The sequence below is a fragment of the Triticum aestivum genome, chromosome 5A (genome assembly GCF_018294505.1).
Source record: "Triticum aestivum cultivar Chinese Spring chromosome 5A, IWGSC CS RefSeq v2.1, whole genome shotgun sequence".
NCBI lineage: Eukaryota > Viridiplantae > Streptophyta > Magnoliopsida > Poales > Poaceae > Triticum > Triticum aestivum.
In genome coordinates this window covers 553193344-553209897 of record NC_057806.1, presented here as the reverse complement: position 1 = coordinate 553209897, position 16554 = coordinate 553193344, and the positions used below count along the sequence as shown (strand labels likewise).

General features: G+C 42.2%; 2 protein-coding genes across 4 annotated transcripts; one reads left to right on the top strand and one right to left on the bottom strand.

Annotated features, from left to right (window-relative positions):
* The first annotated feature begins 4839 nt into the window (after positions 1-4839).
* Positions 4840-7427, top strand: LOC123107645 (uncharacterized). 3 transcript variants are annotated; one of them, XM_044529608.1, is made up of 2 exons: positions 4840-5688; positions 7098-7427. In XM_044529608.1, exon 1 carries the CDS (start codon positions 5311-5313, stop codon positions 5677-5679), a length of 369 nt encoding a protein of 122 aa, XP_044385543.1. In that variant the 5' UTR covers positions 4840-5310; the 3' UTR covers positions 5680-5688; positions 7098-7427. The 3 variants fall into 3 exon arrangements, with proteins under 3 accessions (XP_044385543.1, XP_044385542.1, XP_044385541.1); XM_044529607.1 differs by having other exon boundaries at positions 7016-7427; XM_044529606.1 differs by having other exon boundaries at positions 4843-5688; positions 7092-7427.
* Positions 7428-8913: 1486 nt separating this feature from the next.
* Positions 8914-10267, bottom strand: LOC123101535 (uncharacterized). The gene is made up of 3 exons (XM_044522939.1): positions 10135-10267; positions 9860-10011; positions 8914-9373 (listed from the first exon to the last, which is right to left on the bottom strand). The coding sequence occupies exons 1-3, from the start codon at positions 10265-10267 to the stop codon at positions 9038-9040; spliced, it is 621 nt and encodes a 206-aa protein (XP_044378874.1). The 3' UTR covers positions 8914-9037.
* Positions 10268-16554: the final 6287 nt, after the last annotated feature.

Below are 16554 nucleotides of genomic sequence, written 5' to 3'. Positions count from 1 at the left end.
TTTCAAAAAGTTCAAATATGGTTCAGAATTTTCAAAAATGTTCTTTTTGTCAAAAATTGTTCATATTTCTGAAATAGTGTTCACATTTACACAATTTTGTTCACAATTTCGAAAAATGTTCCTGATTTTTTCTTGTTTTCTTTCTTTTTCCTTTTCTTTTTCTCCTCTTTTTCTCAAAAGAAATTGAAAAAAATCAAAATTTGTTCGTATTTTCATAAAATTTTAAGTTATCAAATTTTATTCTCCAATTCAAAATTTGTTCCCGTTACACAAAAAGTTCAAAACTTTCGAAATGCAGAAAATATACCGGATTTCATAAAATGTTTGCGCTTCCAAATTTGTTTGGGATTTTTCGAAATTGTTCTCTATTTCAAAATTTGTTCTCTAGATTCAAAAAAATGATTGCGCTTTAAAAACTTGTTCACGCTTCCAAATTTGTTCAGGATTTTTCAAAATTGTTCACTATTTCAAAATTTGTCCTCAAGATTCAAAAAATGTTCATGCTTTAAAAAAAAATTTGCGCTTCCAAATTTGTTTAGGAGTTTTCAAAATTTGTTCTCAAGATTGAAAAAATGTGCGTGCTTTAAAAATTGTTCGCGCTTCCAAATTTGTTCTCCATTTCCAAATTTGTTCCAAAGACTCAAAAAATGTTTGTGCTTCCAAATTTATTCTCCGTTTCAAAATTGGTTCTCAAGATTCAGAAAATGCTTGTGCTTTAAAGAAATGTCACAAATTCCAAAAATGTTTGTGAAATTCAAAAGTTGTTTGTGTTTCCAAATTTGAAAAATTGTTCCTGTTCAGGTTTTTGGGTAGTTTAAAAAATGTTTCCGTTCTAAAAAGTATGTTCACGTCTCCAAAATTCGTTTGTGTGTTGAAAAATGTTTGAGTTTTCTCAAAATTTGTAAAAAAAAACTAATAATGTTCGCGTTTGATAAAACATTCATGTTTTGTTTTTGCTATTTGGAGAATCATAAAGGATGTTTTTCAAACAGTCTTATACTTTCTTTAGTTCTTGTAGGTTACCGCTGTAGTTTGGTCAACTGAGCACTTCCATCCTTGTGGCTAGTAGGGTGATAGTGCAAGTCTGCAGTGCTGTGTTCGATTCCCAGCTATCACGCCCTGCTATTTTTCTTTTGCAAATTATCACCTTGTATTTGCAGCGCCCTGTTAGTCTTTTTTCTTTAATATTCCTAAATTTTTTACTTTTCTTTCATTAGCCTTTCTATTTCTTTTATTTTCCCAATAATTCATTTATTTTGCCTTCTCTTTCATTGCTCTTTACTATTTTTATGCCCATAGTATTTTCCCCTTATTTAATACACTAAGCCTCATATTCGAATGTTTTACATGTTGTGCAACAGGTGCACATGTAAAGTCTAAAATAAAAACTAAAAACTAAAAATAAGCTAACTTTTCTTTAATTTTCCTAATATTTTCTTTTTATTTTATTGCCCTGCCTGATTTTAATTTTCCAAATATTTTTCTTTTAACTTATCTTTTTTCCTAATATTTCCCTTTTCCTTTATTAGCCTTTTATTTTTATTTTCCTAATGTTTTTTACTTTTATATTAATAGTCTTTTATTATTTATTATTTTTTCAATATTTTTTACCTCTCCAACGCTCTTCTCCAAAGTCTGTCATGGGAGCCGGCAACTCGAAGAGGCGGATGTCGTAGCCCTCCTGCATTGCTCTCTCTCTCTCTCTCTCTCTCTCTCGCAATTTCTTCGTCGTCATCTTCATCGGTGATGAGCGCGACAAGCACCGCGGATAGAAAGTTGTTGCAGTCGGCATTCTTCCCCATCGGCTTGTGACCCTAGGTCTCTCCCTTGGAGGTGCGGGGGGTTAGAAGTGCGGTGTGATGTTAGTCTTTTTTCTTTAATATTCCTATTTTTTACTTTTCTTTCATTAGCCTTTTTATTTCTTTTATTTTCCTAATATTTCTTTTATTTTTCTTAATATTTCTTTTATTTTTCTTAATATGTTATTTTCATTTTATTCGTATTTTTATTTTTATTTTCCTAATATATTTTACTTTCCTTTTACTAGTATTTTTATTATTCTTCTTTTCGCAATATTTTTCCTTTTCCCTTTTACTATTTTGCTAGTTGTGCAACAGGTGGATATGTAAAGTCTAAAACTAAGAACTAAAAAAATTAAGGTTTTTTTTCCTAAAATTTCATTTTCTTTTATTAGTCTTTTTAAAAAAATTCCTAATGTTTTTTACTTTCTTTTACTAGTTTTTATTTATTATTTTTCTTCAACCAATATTTTTATTTCTTCTTTTAATATTATGCAGGTTGTGCAATAGCTGAACATGTACAGTCTAAAACTATAAACTGAAAATAAACTAAGGTTTTTTCCTTTTCTGAATATTTCCTTTTCTTTTATTAGTCTTTTTAAATTTTTTTCCTAATATTTTTGACTTTTATTTTACTAGTGTTTTTTATTCTTCTTTTCCCAATATTGTTTAACAAAAAAATCGTAGAGAAATGTAAAACTAATGGAAACCAAAGAAAATATTAATAGATAGAAAAAATGAAACAAAATAAAACCATATAGAAAACACACACAAAAAACCAAATGGAAACTGTAAAACACAAAAAAGAAAGAAAGAAAAAACTGATGAAAACCAAAACAGTGTGATTAATAGGCCAAAAAGAAGAAAAACACTAAACTCTACAACAAGCGAAAGAAAGAAGAAAGAACGAAACACGAGCAAGCAGCGGAAAAAATCCAACTAAATGGGTCGGCCTAATAACTGCGTGATGAGAAAAAGCTTCACGCGAGCATGTAGTACATCTCGCTGTAAGTGAGATATAGTCCTGGCACGGAGACACGGCCGAGCTTATTGAGAGACCCGCCACCGCCACACTGCCCTAGGCTAACCTTATTAGCTAGAGTATTTGTAGTTGCTACAGTGATAGGAATAGCTACAATATACAAAGGTTTTTACAGCCATGGGCCCTGTTGCCTGGGGCCTGGCTACGCTTCCGCACACAGCCATGTAATTTGTGAACTCACTTTATCCAATATTGAAGCAACGCCAAACTCCAATGGTGTAACTGCCTCGTCGGTTTAGTTGTATAGTTGCGCCCGTGCTTCTCTATGGAGCAGCACTAGATTCCAAGCCCTCCTCATGAATCGGTGATGGTCAGTGAGTTGAACGAGGTTGGCTTCTGATGTAAAAAATAATCGAGATGAAACCGAGTATTGTTGTTTTCTATGGAACTTCTTTATAAATATCACAAGATTTTATAGAAAACTAATTCTAGAAGTAGTTTATTCCCATGCACATCTGGACTAAACAACCCTATATAATTTGAAGGACCTTGGCATTATTATTTCATTACTAGACAAACAATAGGAACCATGCAGTTGCATGAATAATAGCTTTAGTTGTAGCAAGTACTAACCAACCTTAGTATGTTTCTTTGTTAGACTTGTCATATGAGACCAAGATATGACCTACAACTCTAAATCAGCCTCGGCGCAACGACCAATCATAATTGAGAGACGGAGAGAGTCGGTAATATTTTTTTCAAAAACAACATTGAGAAAGTAAGGCATAGCTCATAATAACCCACCTAACCAACATTGTCTTCTCTGTATTTAGGTAGATCATTGATCTCTTTGAATCTACCAACTAAGACATGCATTTCAACATGGACATGTCGCTGACCTAGAAATCAATGACTTGAGATCTCAACATGCATTTCAACCTATGAACGAGGGCACAATATTCTACCAACTAAGAAGAAATCAAAAGATAAAATGAGCAAAGCTAGAGGATTAACATACATCTCCAGTGACGAGAATAGTTCTGTAAAGCAAAAGAAAAGGAGAGCAAAGTATCAACAGACTCAACCTGATGGCACATAAGTTCACTTGTTCAAGCCTCACCCGGACCAATCTTGAAACTAATTTCTTGTTGCACAAATATGAACAGAAGGAACCAAACAAATAAAAGAATTATAGGAAATTAAGAGTCTACGACTAACACATAATCGTGATGCTGATAGCAGAATGACCATTCTTTTTAAAGAATTATACTCCCTTCTTTTCCAAATATTTGTCTTTCTAGACATTTCAAATGAACAGCAACATATGAATGTATATAGACATATTTTAGAGTGTAGATTCATTCGTTTTGTTTCGTATGTAGTCACTTGTTGAAATCTATAGAAAAACAAATATTTAGGAACGAAGGGAGTAATACCAAAATATCAAATGGAAACTTCTAACTTCTGAGAGAACAATACTTGTTTTCTCATACTGCTCAAGTAATCCTTGCCTTCTCATCAATGAAAAGAAAGAAAGAAAAGTGAAATTTTCTGGTCATTGAAATCATTTACATTGTAAACCAACAATATAGTCTTCGTTCAACTACCTTATCTAAAATTCTTTATATATTTGAAGGTGTGTCTGGAAGACAATTAATTAAGCCTAACTGATCGATAACATTTTTTTATCAGCTAAGTGAACTCAGGACTACACCTGTCCAAATTCACATTATTCTACCTCGGAGGCTAAACGAGACCTTTCGTGTAACACTAAGGCCTCGTTTGACAAGGGAGGTTTTGCAGCCCCGGAGTGGAGGAGGGTCTGAGAGGATTTGGTTAATCCCTCTCTTTCACCCAATCCCCTCAATTCCCCACTAATTTCTCCCTCTCATAAATCCATCTATTTGGTTAAACCTCCTACAACAGTAGCAGCATAGCAAACGTCCAGTTCCCTAGGTGTCTTGGGGTATTTTCTGTACCACATGGATTAAGAAGGATTCGTGGAGATCGGAAAAGATTGGCCTGCTCAATCCCTACGTATCAAATGGGCTGACAAGGATTTCCGAGGATTTTGAACCTCTGCAAACCTCCTCTAGCAAACAAGGCCTAATGCACTGTCGAGACGACTATTGTACTTTCTCACCCCTTGTTAGTGATATGGAACGGGTGTGGTTCACACCCCCTTTTCTTCTCACCTTGACAATCGAATAATAAGCAACCGGACACTCACACCGCCTCGCTCAGAAACTGCAGTGCCGTTCGCCCTCTCCTGCACCGCGCCGGTCGACGTCGCTCCGGCCCGCCCCCGCCTCCCTCCTCCTCCTCCTCCTTCAGCGTCGATCTTCATCCGGCCTCGCCCACCGGCGCTCCTCCCCGCCCTGTCTCGCCGTCCTTCCGCGTCCCACCACAGCATCATTCGCCCGGTCGCGCCGGGCGCCCACCAGCTGCTCGTCGAAACGCCGCAGAGGCGTTCGACCGCCTCCACACGTCCTCGGCTGCTCTCGCCCTCGCGGCGGCGGACCGGGTCCCATGTCGCAGGCCAAGCGGTACGTGCTGCGCCTCTTCATCTCGCTCAAGTACGTGACGGCCAACGTGGTGGACCGGCAGAGCGGCCGCGTCGTGGTCACCGCGTCCACCGTCGAGAAGCCCCTCCGGGACGGGCTGGAGTGCGGCCGCGCCTGCAACGCCAAGGCGGCCGCTGCCGTTGGCGAGGTGCTCGCCATGCGCCTCCGGGTGGACGGCCTGGCCAGCGAGCCCATCCACGCCGACGCCGCCAAGGAGGTCGAGAAGAAGGGCTTCAAGAACCGCACCAAGGTCTGGGCCATCCTGAACGCGCTCCGCAGCCACGGCGTCAACCTCCACGTCGACGACGACGGCGACCATAGGCGGCATGTCTGACGAGCATCAGTGCGTTCCTTCAACTCTCTGCCTCCGTGCCTGTCATTTGTTTATGTGTGTGCGTTGATTTGCCATGTGCAGGAGGCTAGTAAAAAAGTGCAGAAATTTTAGTGCTCTGATTGTAACATGCTGTTCAATGTTGTCTCACTATCCTAGTCTCAGCTCCCAGATAATTTGATACTCATGTTATTAAGGCTGAACCAGTGAACATCTACGGAGGAAAATGATACATTTAGTTTGATTTTCTGGAAGATCATTGCTGAATCTTAACTTTTTACTACCTAAACAGAGGAAACTCTGCAATGTTTCTGCATCACTTTTCAGTAAAAAGAAATGAAATGCAGTAACAAATGAACAAAAAGATGGAGCAGGGTCACTGCTGTAGTGGCATGGAAATTTATACCCCATATTTTGTTGTCACTTCAGACAAGGCATCTCAGATGCACGAAAACCTCAAGAATGTTTTGATTTGCATACTAGCTAACAACAAGGTTTACACCGAACATGCTGTTATTATAATAGCATCTACCTCCGACTCGACAATAATGGCGAACATAGGTGGCATGTCTGACAGACAGACATCAGTGTTCTGTGCGTTCCTTCAATTATCTGCCTTTGCGCCATACTACTATGCGTTGCTTTGCAAATGTGTAAGGGGCAACAAAATAAAGTGTTAACATGCTACTTCGATGTTGCCTCATGCCACTGAACTATTCTAGTTCTCAGGTCTCAATAAAGTGTTAAGCATGAACTGTTCTAGTTCTCAGCTCTCAACTAGTTTAATACACATATTAATGTGGCTGAGCATGAACAATTGAGCATCTATAGAGGCACATGATACATGTAGTTTGCTGTGTTGCAAGGTCACAGCTGAAAATTAACTCATGTGTTCTGTCTAAATAGCCATTTCTGAACAGATGTTATCCTATCCTGCGTGGTTCCTGAATCACATTTCACTAAAATGCAGTAGCGAGATTTACACTAAAGCACGAATAAAATGCAGTGAGAAATACACCAAAGGATCAAGCAGGATCACTGCTATAGTGGCATGGAAATTTACACTTCACAGCTTGTTGGCACTTCACACGATGCATCAGGCTTCTGAATGAAAGGTTTAATTTTCATGCTAGGTAATGACATGACAAAGTCTACACGGACCATGTTGTATGGTCCAGTAGTGAGACCATGAAACTGAATAGGCTCAGTCACATAATGACCTGAGTGAGTGATTCTAGTTTCTTGTACGCATCGAGCTGGCTAAGAGCACTATCTAGCAGAGCCTTCTTACTATTGCTGATCACTGCCCTTGACTGTTTAAGCTCGGACCTGCCTGCAGTCAGCTCATTCTTCAGGTTCCTGATCTTCAACCTGTCCCTGGCTTTCTCGAGGTCCCTGATCTTCTACTCGATCAGGTGCAGATCATGGTGGTCAGAGTGAACTCCTAATGGTGCTAGAGCGCTGGAGAAATGTTGCGGTAATGGTGGAGCTGACGGCATCGTGTCCCTGGCTCTTGAACGGCTTCCCAGAACCAATATCATTTTCTGCAAACAAGTACTGTAGTGGTTTAGTCCGAGTTGTGGAAATACGAAGCAAGTCACTCTCTGAACTTCTAAAAACTGTAAACCAAATTCAGTGTTTGGGCCGGTAGCTTTATCTGTTCCTTTGCATGGTTCATGCGATTTTGGTGTTTGTGTTCTCATTCTGGTATTCTCATGCAATTTTACATGATCCTTCTTGCTATTCACAGTGGTTAATAAAGCACATATCAAAATTTAGAAGTGCCCTTCAATCTGAAGGTAGTAGACAAGAGGGACACATACCTGCTTATGATTCTCAGATGGTGGGGAAGGGCGGGCGATCTTGACGTCCTTCCTTATCTTCCCCTTCTACCACTGGCAGAGCTCCGCCGGGTTCACCTTTTCCACGGCTGCCATGACCCCTCCATCGGCACCTCGCACCGACATTTCGACTCCTGTCAAACTAAAAACTAGGCAAATGGATCTCCCCGAGTGTCACCGTCAATCAAAGATCTTGAATTCTGCCTTGGTGCCTGTCATCTATGTGAACAACAACAACAACAACAAAACTTTTAGTCCCAAACAAGTTGGGGTAGGCTAGAGGTGAAACCCATAGGATCTCGCAACCAGCTCATGGCTCTGGCACATGGATAGCAAGCTTCCACGCACCCCTGTCCATAGCTAGCTCTTTGGTGATACTCCAATCCTTCAGGTCTCTTTTAACGGACTCCTCCCATGTCAAATTCGGTCTACCCCGCCCTCTCTTGACATTCTCCGCATGCTTTAGCCATCCACTATGCACTGAAGCTTCTGGAGGCCTGCACTGAATATGCCCAAACCATCTCAGACGATGTTGGACAAGCTTCTCCTCAATTGGTGCTACCCCAACTCTATCTCGTATATCATCATTCCGGACTCGATCCTTCCTCGTGTAGCCACACATCCATCTCAACATACGCATCTCCGCCACACCTAACTGTTGAACATGTCGCCTTTTAGTCGGCCAACACTCCGCGCCATACAACATTGCGGGTCGAACCGCCATCCTGTAGAACTTGCCTTTTAGCTTTTGTGGCACTCTCTTGTCACAAAGAATGCTAGAAGCTTGGCGCCACTTCATCCATCCGGCTTTGATTCGATGGTTCACATCTTCATCAATACCCCCATCCTTCTACAACATTGACCCCAAATACCGAAAGGTGTCCTTTCGAGGTACCACCTGGCCATCAAGGCTAACCTCCTCCTCCTCACACCTAGTAGTACTGAAACCGCACATCATGTACTCAGTTTTAGTTCTACTAAGCCTAAACCCTTTCGATTCTAAGGTTTGTCTCCATAACTCTAACTTCCTATTTACCCCCGTCCGACTATCATCAACTAGCACCACATCATCCGCAAAGAGCATACATCATGGGATATCTCCTTGTATATCCCTTGTGACCTCATCCATCACCAATGCAAAAAGATAAGGGCTCAAAGCTGACCCCTGATGCAGTCCGATCTTAATCGGGAAGTCATCAGTGTCGACATCACTTGTTCGAACACTTGTCTGTCACTGCTGAAATTTAAAACAGAGGTAACTCTGCAGTGTTCCTTGTTCATATTTCAGTGAATGAAATGAAATGCAGTGACAGATATACCAAAACATCCAGCAGGGTAACTGCTGTACTGGCATGAAAATCTACACCCCATGCCTTGTTGTCACTTCAGACAGCAATTCAATAACATCAGGCTTCAGAGACGCACGAAAACTCTAAGAAAGTTTTGATAACAACATGTTTACACTGGCCATTCTCATACTATAGAGCATAATGGCGAAACCATGGACTGAATAGGCTCAGTCACATGGTGATCTGAGTGAGTGACTCTAGTTTCTTGAACGCGTCGAGCTGGCTCAGGGCACTATCTAGCAGAGCCTTCTTACTGTTGCTGATCACTTCCCTTGACTGTTTCAGCTCAGACTTGGCTGCAGTCAGCTCGTTCTTCAGGTTCCTGACCTTCAGCGCATCCCTGGCCCTCTCGAGGTCCCTGATCTTCTGTTCGATCAGATCCAGGTCCTCGTGGTCACACTGAACTCCTGATGGTGCTAGAGCGCTTGAGAAATGTTGCGGTAGCGGTGGAGCTGAAGGCGTCGTGTCCCCAGTTCCTGAACTGCTTCCCAGAACCAATATCATTTTCTGCAAACAAGTAGTGGGTTTAGTCTGAGTTGTGGAGGTAATTGCGGAAACTGGAAACAGGTCACTCGCTGAACTTGTAAAATCTTTCAATTAAAATCACTGTTTGGACATGTAGATGTATCTCTTCTTTTACAACGGTTTTAGACCAATCAGTTCTCTGGTTTCTACTCCCTCCGTAAAGAAACATAAGAAACTTTAGTGATCTAAACAGTATTATATTTCTTTACAGAGGGAGTACTTTTCATGCAATTTGGTCTCTGTATCATCATTCTGGCAAGCACACAGTACAAATGTTCCTTCTTGCTATTTGCAGATGATACAAACCAAAATACAGAACATATCAAACTTCAGAAGTAGTACATTCGTTTGGATATGACACAGAACACTGGTGGTACACATGATACTTCAATCTGAAATCTGAAAGTACTCCCTCCGTAAAAAAATATAAGAGGGTTTAGATCACTAGTAGACAAGAGGGACACATACCTGCTTAGGATTCTCTGCCGGTGGGTGAGGGCAGACGATCTTGACATCCTTCCTCGTCTTCCTCTTGAGCCACTGGCAGAGCTCGGCCGGGTTCACCTTCCCCGCCACGGCCACGACCCCAGCGTCGACGTCCCCCACCGACGTCTCAACCCCTGCCGAACCGAAAACCAAGCAAAACGGATGCCCCCGAGTGCCGCCGTCAATCAAAGGTTTTTCAGGGAAATGCAAACAAGAGGAGTCGGGCTGAAGGGTGTCCAAATGCGTCGGTACCCTACCCGTGAAGCTGCCGATGGCGGCCATGGCCTTCTCGACCTTGCCGACGCAGCCCATGCACCGGCACTGCATGTCCACCTGCAGGCTGAACCGCGCGTGCTTGGCTCCCTCCTGCCAAGAAGAGCCAGAATCCATGGACGGATCATGGATCAGAGAAGAAGAAGAAGAAGAAGAAGAAGAAGAAGGAGGAGGAGGAGGAGGAGGAGGAGGAGGAGGAGGAGGAGGAGGTGAGATTAGGTCCTCACCGTTGCCATGGCGGGCGGGCGGGTTGAGAGCTCGTCTGGGTGGTGGGAGATTGTGTGGGGTTTGGTGGAGGTGGTGGGTGGTTTAAGTAGGCGTGTGGTCTACACGGGCGTTCACTTGCTGCTGGTAATTAACCGCCCGGATTGGATTGGATTTGACGGTGCGAAGTTCCATGCGGTGCCGTGAATCACAAAGAGCCACTCTCAACGACGGGCATTCAAGGATCGTTTTGTTTTGTTTGTTAACCCCTTCCCTTGTGTTCATATTAGTCAGTCAGTGGTGTGTAATCGTCAAAGCGTATGCTTTGGAGAAGACAAATGGTGTTTTTATTCTCATTCTTCACTGGTTTCCCCCTCTTGACTTTTGCATGGTCTTGGTCCAACTAATGAATCAATAGCTGGTGCTAAAAAAATTGAATGAATAGTCTTTAAAAAAACATGGATGGCTTTATTACTCAAGAATGTTGTGAGGAATACAGTACAACTTAGGCTAGTCATAGTGGGGAGTAACATGCATGACACTAGTCTTTGTTACTACCTTCATAGTGCAAAGTAACATACAAGTAGTATCATAGATGGTAGCATTTATTATATTATAGACTCATTTTGCTTTAGGTTGCGTTATGTTACAGTAATATATTATGTTACTCCAAACACCTCTCTTCTCATTAATTATATGCCACGTAAGCAAACTTGTCTTGAAATGCGCTATGTTACTTGCTAAGTTACTCCCACTATGACCAGCCTTAGGAAAAAGCCAAACATGGCGACCAAATGAAAAGCTAAGCGTGTATCTAGCGAGGCTATGTGCCTTGATATTCGAAACTCTACATTAAAAAACAAAACAACAAGACCTTAAATCCAAGGACATTAACTTGATCTCCTTGATGATATGAGCATGTTTTCCTCCACTGCCTTCAGAGATGTTCGAAACAACTTCCTTGCGATCGAATGCAATGACCACATGTGTCTGCAAAAAGATCTGCAGCCAGCGCCACTGCCTCCGGACAACTTAAAGCTTCAAGGTGCTGGGTTGGATAATCCACCAAGGGCTATCGCCGAAGACCCCAAGTATGAACCGAACCATTGTTGTCTGCAGATGACACCCACCGCACCATGTCTGGAGGATTGGTAGTTGTCCCGTCAACCTTGTTTTTGCAATGGCCCTGCGGTGGAGTTCATCGCTGCTCGCTTGTCTCAGCTTGTGCACGCCCTTGCCTACTCGGCAGATATATCTCCGTGATGAAACGATCGACAAAATAATGCGTACTCGACGAGCTCTGAAAATCATGCTCATGAATCGTGCTTCGTCTAGCGTGCCAATAGCCCATAGCGTGACATGTACCCTGAGGCTGGTTGTAATGGGGAGTATTATATAGTAGTATTATGCATATGATACTAGTGTATGATACTACCTTCCTAATGTATAGTATCATGTAGTACTCTATTTATTGTCATGCATGACACAAAGTAGCATAGCATTTATTATGTTGTCAGTCCGGGGCCCCTCCAGCACCTTTAGTACCGGGTCGTATCACGAACCGGTACTAAAGGTCGTCCTACATAGACCCTTCGTCCACCCGAGTTCGCTCTGTTCTTTCCCTTTCCCCTCTCCTCTCTATTCTTTTCCCTCTTCCTCTCAAGCTCATCACACATTTTGCTCAAAATTTGTCAAGATTTGAAGGCCCCCATCCATTCAAATAATCACAAAGGTTAGCAACTTTGTCCTTTCATCTCTCATTGCTAGATTAGCTTGTGCAATGCTTTATATAGTGATTGATTTTTGAGTTTAGTAATTTGGGAGGAATTATATATATGTGCTAGTATTTGATTTATATGCAATTTGAGGTCAAAAATAACACTTAGTTTGCATATGTAGGTGTGGTTTACTTAGTACCTTCTAAATCTCCGTCGTAACCACCGTCGATCGCTCGCAACGTCCCGTCGCCGGCACCACCTTGTGGTGAGCCTCTTGTTCATGAAGTTTTATATAAAAAATTGATGTTTGTGTGATTTGGATATATAGTTACTCGTATAATTATCTTACCCATACGTTGTTTGTTATACATAGTGCCATGGTTTTGATATCCGTCCCCGCCGGCCCTCGTCTGGGTTATGATTCGGATGTGGTATATTATCTTTTAAAACTATTTATTGCATTTCGTGTTTATGATAAATTATGCCCATCAAGTTGACATAGATATATGTATGTAGGAGGTAGTTGAACCGGAAATTCCAACCGACCCTATTGTCGAGAGGTTAAATTTAGTTGAAAGAGAAAACGAGGATTTGAAGGAAAAATTGAAAAGAATTGAGGGGGAGAAGATGGAATTGGAGTTGCATATTGCCGATGTCGTCGATGATCACAAGATTAAGATGGAGAAAATGCGCTTGAAGATTAGAAAATATGTCATTCATAGTGAGGCTTGGTATCATTATGCTGTTGGATCAATTGTTACCTTAGTTGCGATCTTGATCGCATTTGTTGTTGCATTTAAATTCTTTAGCTAGAGAGTTATTTGTTTGTTGCATTTAAGTGTTGTATGATCTTTATGTATGAATTTTATGTATTGTATTAATTTGGTGTTTTCGGTGTTGTGTATTGAAGATGAGCCGGCAATGGATGTACGATGACCGATGCTCTCCCGAGTTCATTAATGGCGTGCGTACTTTTCTGCTTGCGGCTGAGGCAAACAAGCGGGTAGATGGTTTTATGCCTTGTCCATGTGCTGGCTGTAAGAATGGTCACAATTACTCTACGTCAAGAACCATTCACATCCACCTGTTTGAGTCCGGTTTCATGCCCCACTATAATGTTTGGACCAAGCATGGAGAAAGAGGGGTTATGATTGAAGACAATGAAGAAGAAGAGGACGACGACAGCTATCCTGGCCATGGGTTCCCTGAATACGATGATACAACAATGAGGGAAGAAGCTGAGCCGGTAATGCGGGAAGAAGCTGATCCGGCAATGCGGGAAGAAGCTGAAGAAGAGGCATCAGATGAGCCCGTTGATGATCTAGGTCGGGCCATTGCCGATGCAAAGAGAAACTGCGCAAGTGATTTGGAGAAGAAGAAGTTGCAGCGCATGTTAGAGGATCACAAAAAATTGTTGTACCCAAATTGCATAGGTGACAAGAAAAAGCTGGGCACCACACTAGAATTGCTACAATGGAAGGCAGAGAATGGTGTATCTGACATGGGATTTGGAAAGTTGTTGCTAATGATAAAAAATATGCTTCCAAAGGACAACGAATTGCCCGAGAGTACGTACGAAGCAAAGAAGGATGTCTGCCCTCTAGGGTTAGAGGTGCAGAAGATACATGCATGCCCTAATGATTGCATCCTCTACCACGGTGAGTACGAGGATTTGAACGCTTGCCCAGTATACGGTGCATTGCGCTATAAGATCAGCCGCGATGCCCCTGGTGATGTTGAGAGCGAGCGCCCCAGGAAGAAGATTCCTGCCAAGGTGATGTGGTATGCTCCTATAATACCACGGTTGAAACGTTTGTTCCAAAACAAAGAGCATGCCAAGGCGATGCGATGGCACAGAGAAGACCGTAAGAAAGACGGAAAGTTGAGAGTACCCGCTGACGGGTCGCAGTGGAGAAAAATCGAAAGAAAGTACGGAAAGGAGTTTGCAGATGACGCAAGGAACGTATGATTTGGTCTAAGCGCAGATGGCATTAATCCTTTTGGGGAGCAGAGCAGCAACCATAGCACCTGGCCTGTGACTCTATGTTTGTATAACCTTCCTCTTTGGTTGTGCATGAAGCAGAAGTTCATTATGATGCCAGTGCTCATCCAAGGCCCTAAGCAACCCGGCAACGACATTGATGTGTACCTAAGGCCATTAGTTGAAGAACTCTTACAACTGTGGAATGAAACAGGTGGACGTGCGTGGGATGAGCACATGGGGAAAGAATTTGACCTAAAGGCGTTGCTGTTCGTGACCATCAATGATTGGCCTGCTCTCAGTAACCTTTCAGGACAGACAAACAAGGGATACCGCGCATGCACGCACTGTTTGGACGATACCGACAGTATATATTTGGCTAATTGTAAGAAGAATGTGTATCTGGGACATCGTCAATTTCTTCCGAGCAGGCATCCCGTAAGAAAGAAAGGCAAGCATTTCAAAGGTGAGGCGGATCACCGGACGAAGCCTCGCCACCGTACCGGTGCTGATGTACATGATATGATCAAGGATTTGAAGGTGGTCTTTGGAAAGGGTCCTGGTGGACAACCTGTTCCGAATGACGTTGACGGACGCGCACCCATGTGGAAGAAAAAATCTATATTTTGGGACCTGCTCTATTGGAAAGACCTAGAGGTCCGCTCCGCAATCGATGTGATGCACGTGACGAAGAATCTTTGTGTGACCCTGCTTGGCTTCTTGGGCGTGTATGGAAAGACAAAAGATACACCTGAGGCACGGGAGGACCAGCAACGTATGCACGGAAAAGACGGCATACATCAGGGTCATGCAAGCTACGCTCTTACCAAAGAAGAGAAGGAAATCTTCTTTGAATGCCTGCTCAGTATTAAGGTACCGTCTGGCTTCTCGTTGAATATAAAGGGAATAATAAACATGGCAGCGAAAAAGTTCCAGAACCTAAAGTCTCATGACTGCCATGTGATTATGACGCAACTGCTTCTGGTTGCATTGAGGGGGCTTCTACCGGAAAACGTTCGATTAGCCATTGTGAAGCTATGTGCATTTCTCAATGCAATCTCTCAGAAGGTAATCGATCCAGAAATCATACCAAGGTTAGAGAATGATTTGGTGCAATGTCTTGTCAATTTCGAGTTGGTCTTCCCACCATCCTTCTTCAACATCATGACGCACGTCCTAGTTCACCTATGTGAAGAGATTAACGTTTTGGGTCCTGTATTTCTACATAATATGTTCCCCTTTGAGAGGTTAATGGAAGTCTTAAAGAAATATATTCATAACCGTGCTAGGCCAGAAGGAAGCATCTCCAAGGGCCATGAAAATGAGGAGGTCATTGAGTTTTGTATTGACTTTATTCTTGACCTTAAGCCGATTGGTGTTCCTGAATCGCGGCATAAGGGCAGACTGAATGGAAAAGGCACGCTAGGAGGGGAACAAATAATATGTATGGACAGACATTCTCTCACTGAAGCACACTACACAGTTCTACAGAATTCCACCTTGGTGGCTCCGTATATGGATGAACACAAGAATTTTCTATGCTCCAAACACCCGGAGCGGTCTGATGACTGGATTACACGTGAACAAACCAGAAGTTTTGCCAGCTGGTTGCAGACACGTACCACACATGATGCCTCTATTGAAGATGACCTGTACTTGCTGTCCCAGTTACCATCTTCGAATATAATGACTTTTAAAGGGTACGAGATAAATGGTAATATATTTTACATGATCTCCCAAGATAAGAAGAGCACCAATCAAAACAGTGGTGTCTGTTTTGATGCAGAAACCAAGACGGGAAAGGAAACATATTATGGTTATATACAGGACATATGGGAACTTGACTATCGACGTGGTTTGAAGGTCCCTTTGTTTCAGTGCAAATGGGTCAATATAACACGAGGCGGGGTAACGGAAGACCCGCAATACGGAATGACAACAGTGGATCTCAACAATCTTGCGTATGCAGACGAACCATTCGTCCTACCCAATGATGTGGCACAGGTTTTCTATGTGAAGGACGTGTCTACCAAGCCGAGAAAAAGAAAAGATAAGGAAGCGAATGCATCGTACGATGAGCCAATGTGGCGCATAGTTCTTTCTGGGAAGAGAAACATCATGGGAGTGGATGACAAGACAGACATATAAGGAGATTATGAAAAGTTTGATGAAATTGCTCCATTCACAGTGAATATTGGCCCGAACATCCAGTTAAATGATGAAGATTTTCCATGGCTACGACGCAAAGGGACACACGCGAAGAAAAAGTTTCACACCCAAAGATCTGGGATGTGATCGGCTTCACTATCATCACTTTCTTCTATGTTTCACACCCAGGAGGGAATCTCTGTAATAGTTAGGGTAGCTAGTTATGTGTTTTGGCATTTGAAACGCGAAGAAATTTTATGTGCAAGCAAATTCTTTCATGTATTTACTGATTTTTTCAGCTAAATGACCCTGAAATTGAAAAGCATTTCAAATAAACTCAGAAAAGGTTGAAA

Bases quoted from the DNA above. Each gene is read 5' to 3' on its own strand.
- LOC123107645 (XM_044529608.1), top strand. From the start codon at position 5,311: ATGTCGCAGGCCAAGCGGTACGTGCTGCGCCTCTTCATCTCGCTCAAG.
- LOC123101535 (XM_044522939.1), bottom strand. From the start codon at position 10,267: ATGGATTCTGGCTCTTCTTGGCAGGAGGGAGCCAAGCACGCGCGGTTC. The intron at 10,012-10,134 runs GTAGGGTACCGA...TCGGTTCGGCAG, and splicing joins CGCCATCGGCAGCTTCACGG to GGGTTGAGACGTCGGTGGGG. The intron at 9,374-9,859 runs GTATGTGTCCCT...ACTTGTTTGCAG, and splicing joins CGGCAGAGAATCCTAAGCAG to AAAATGATATTGGTTCTGGG.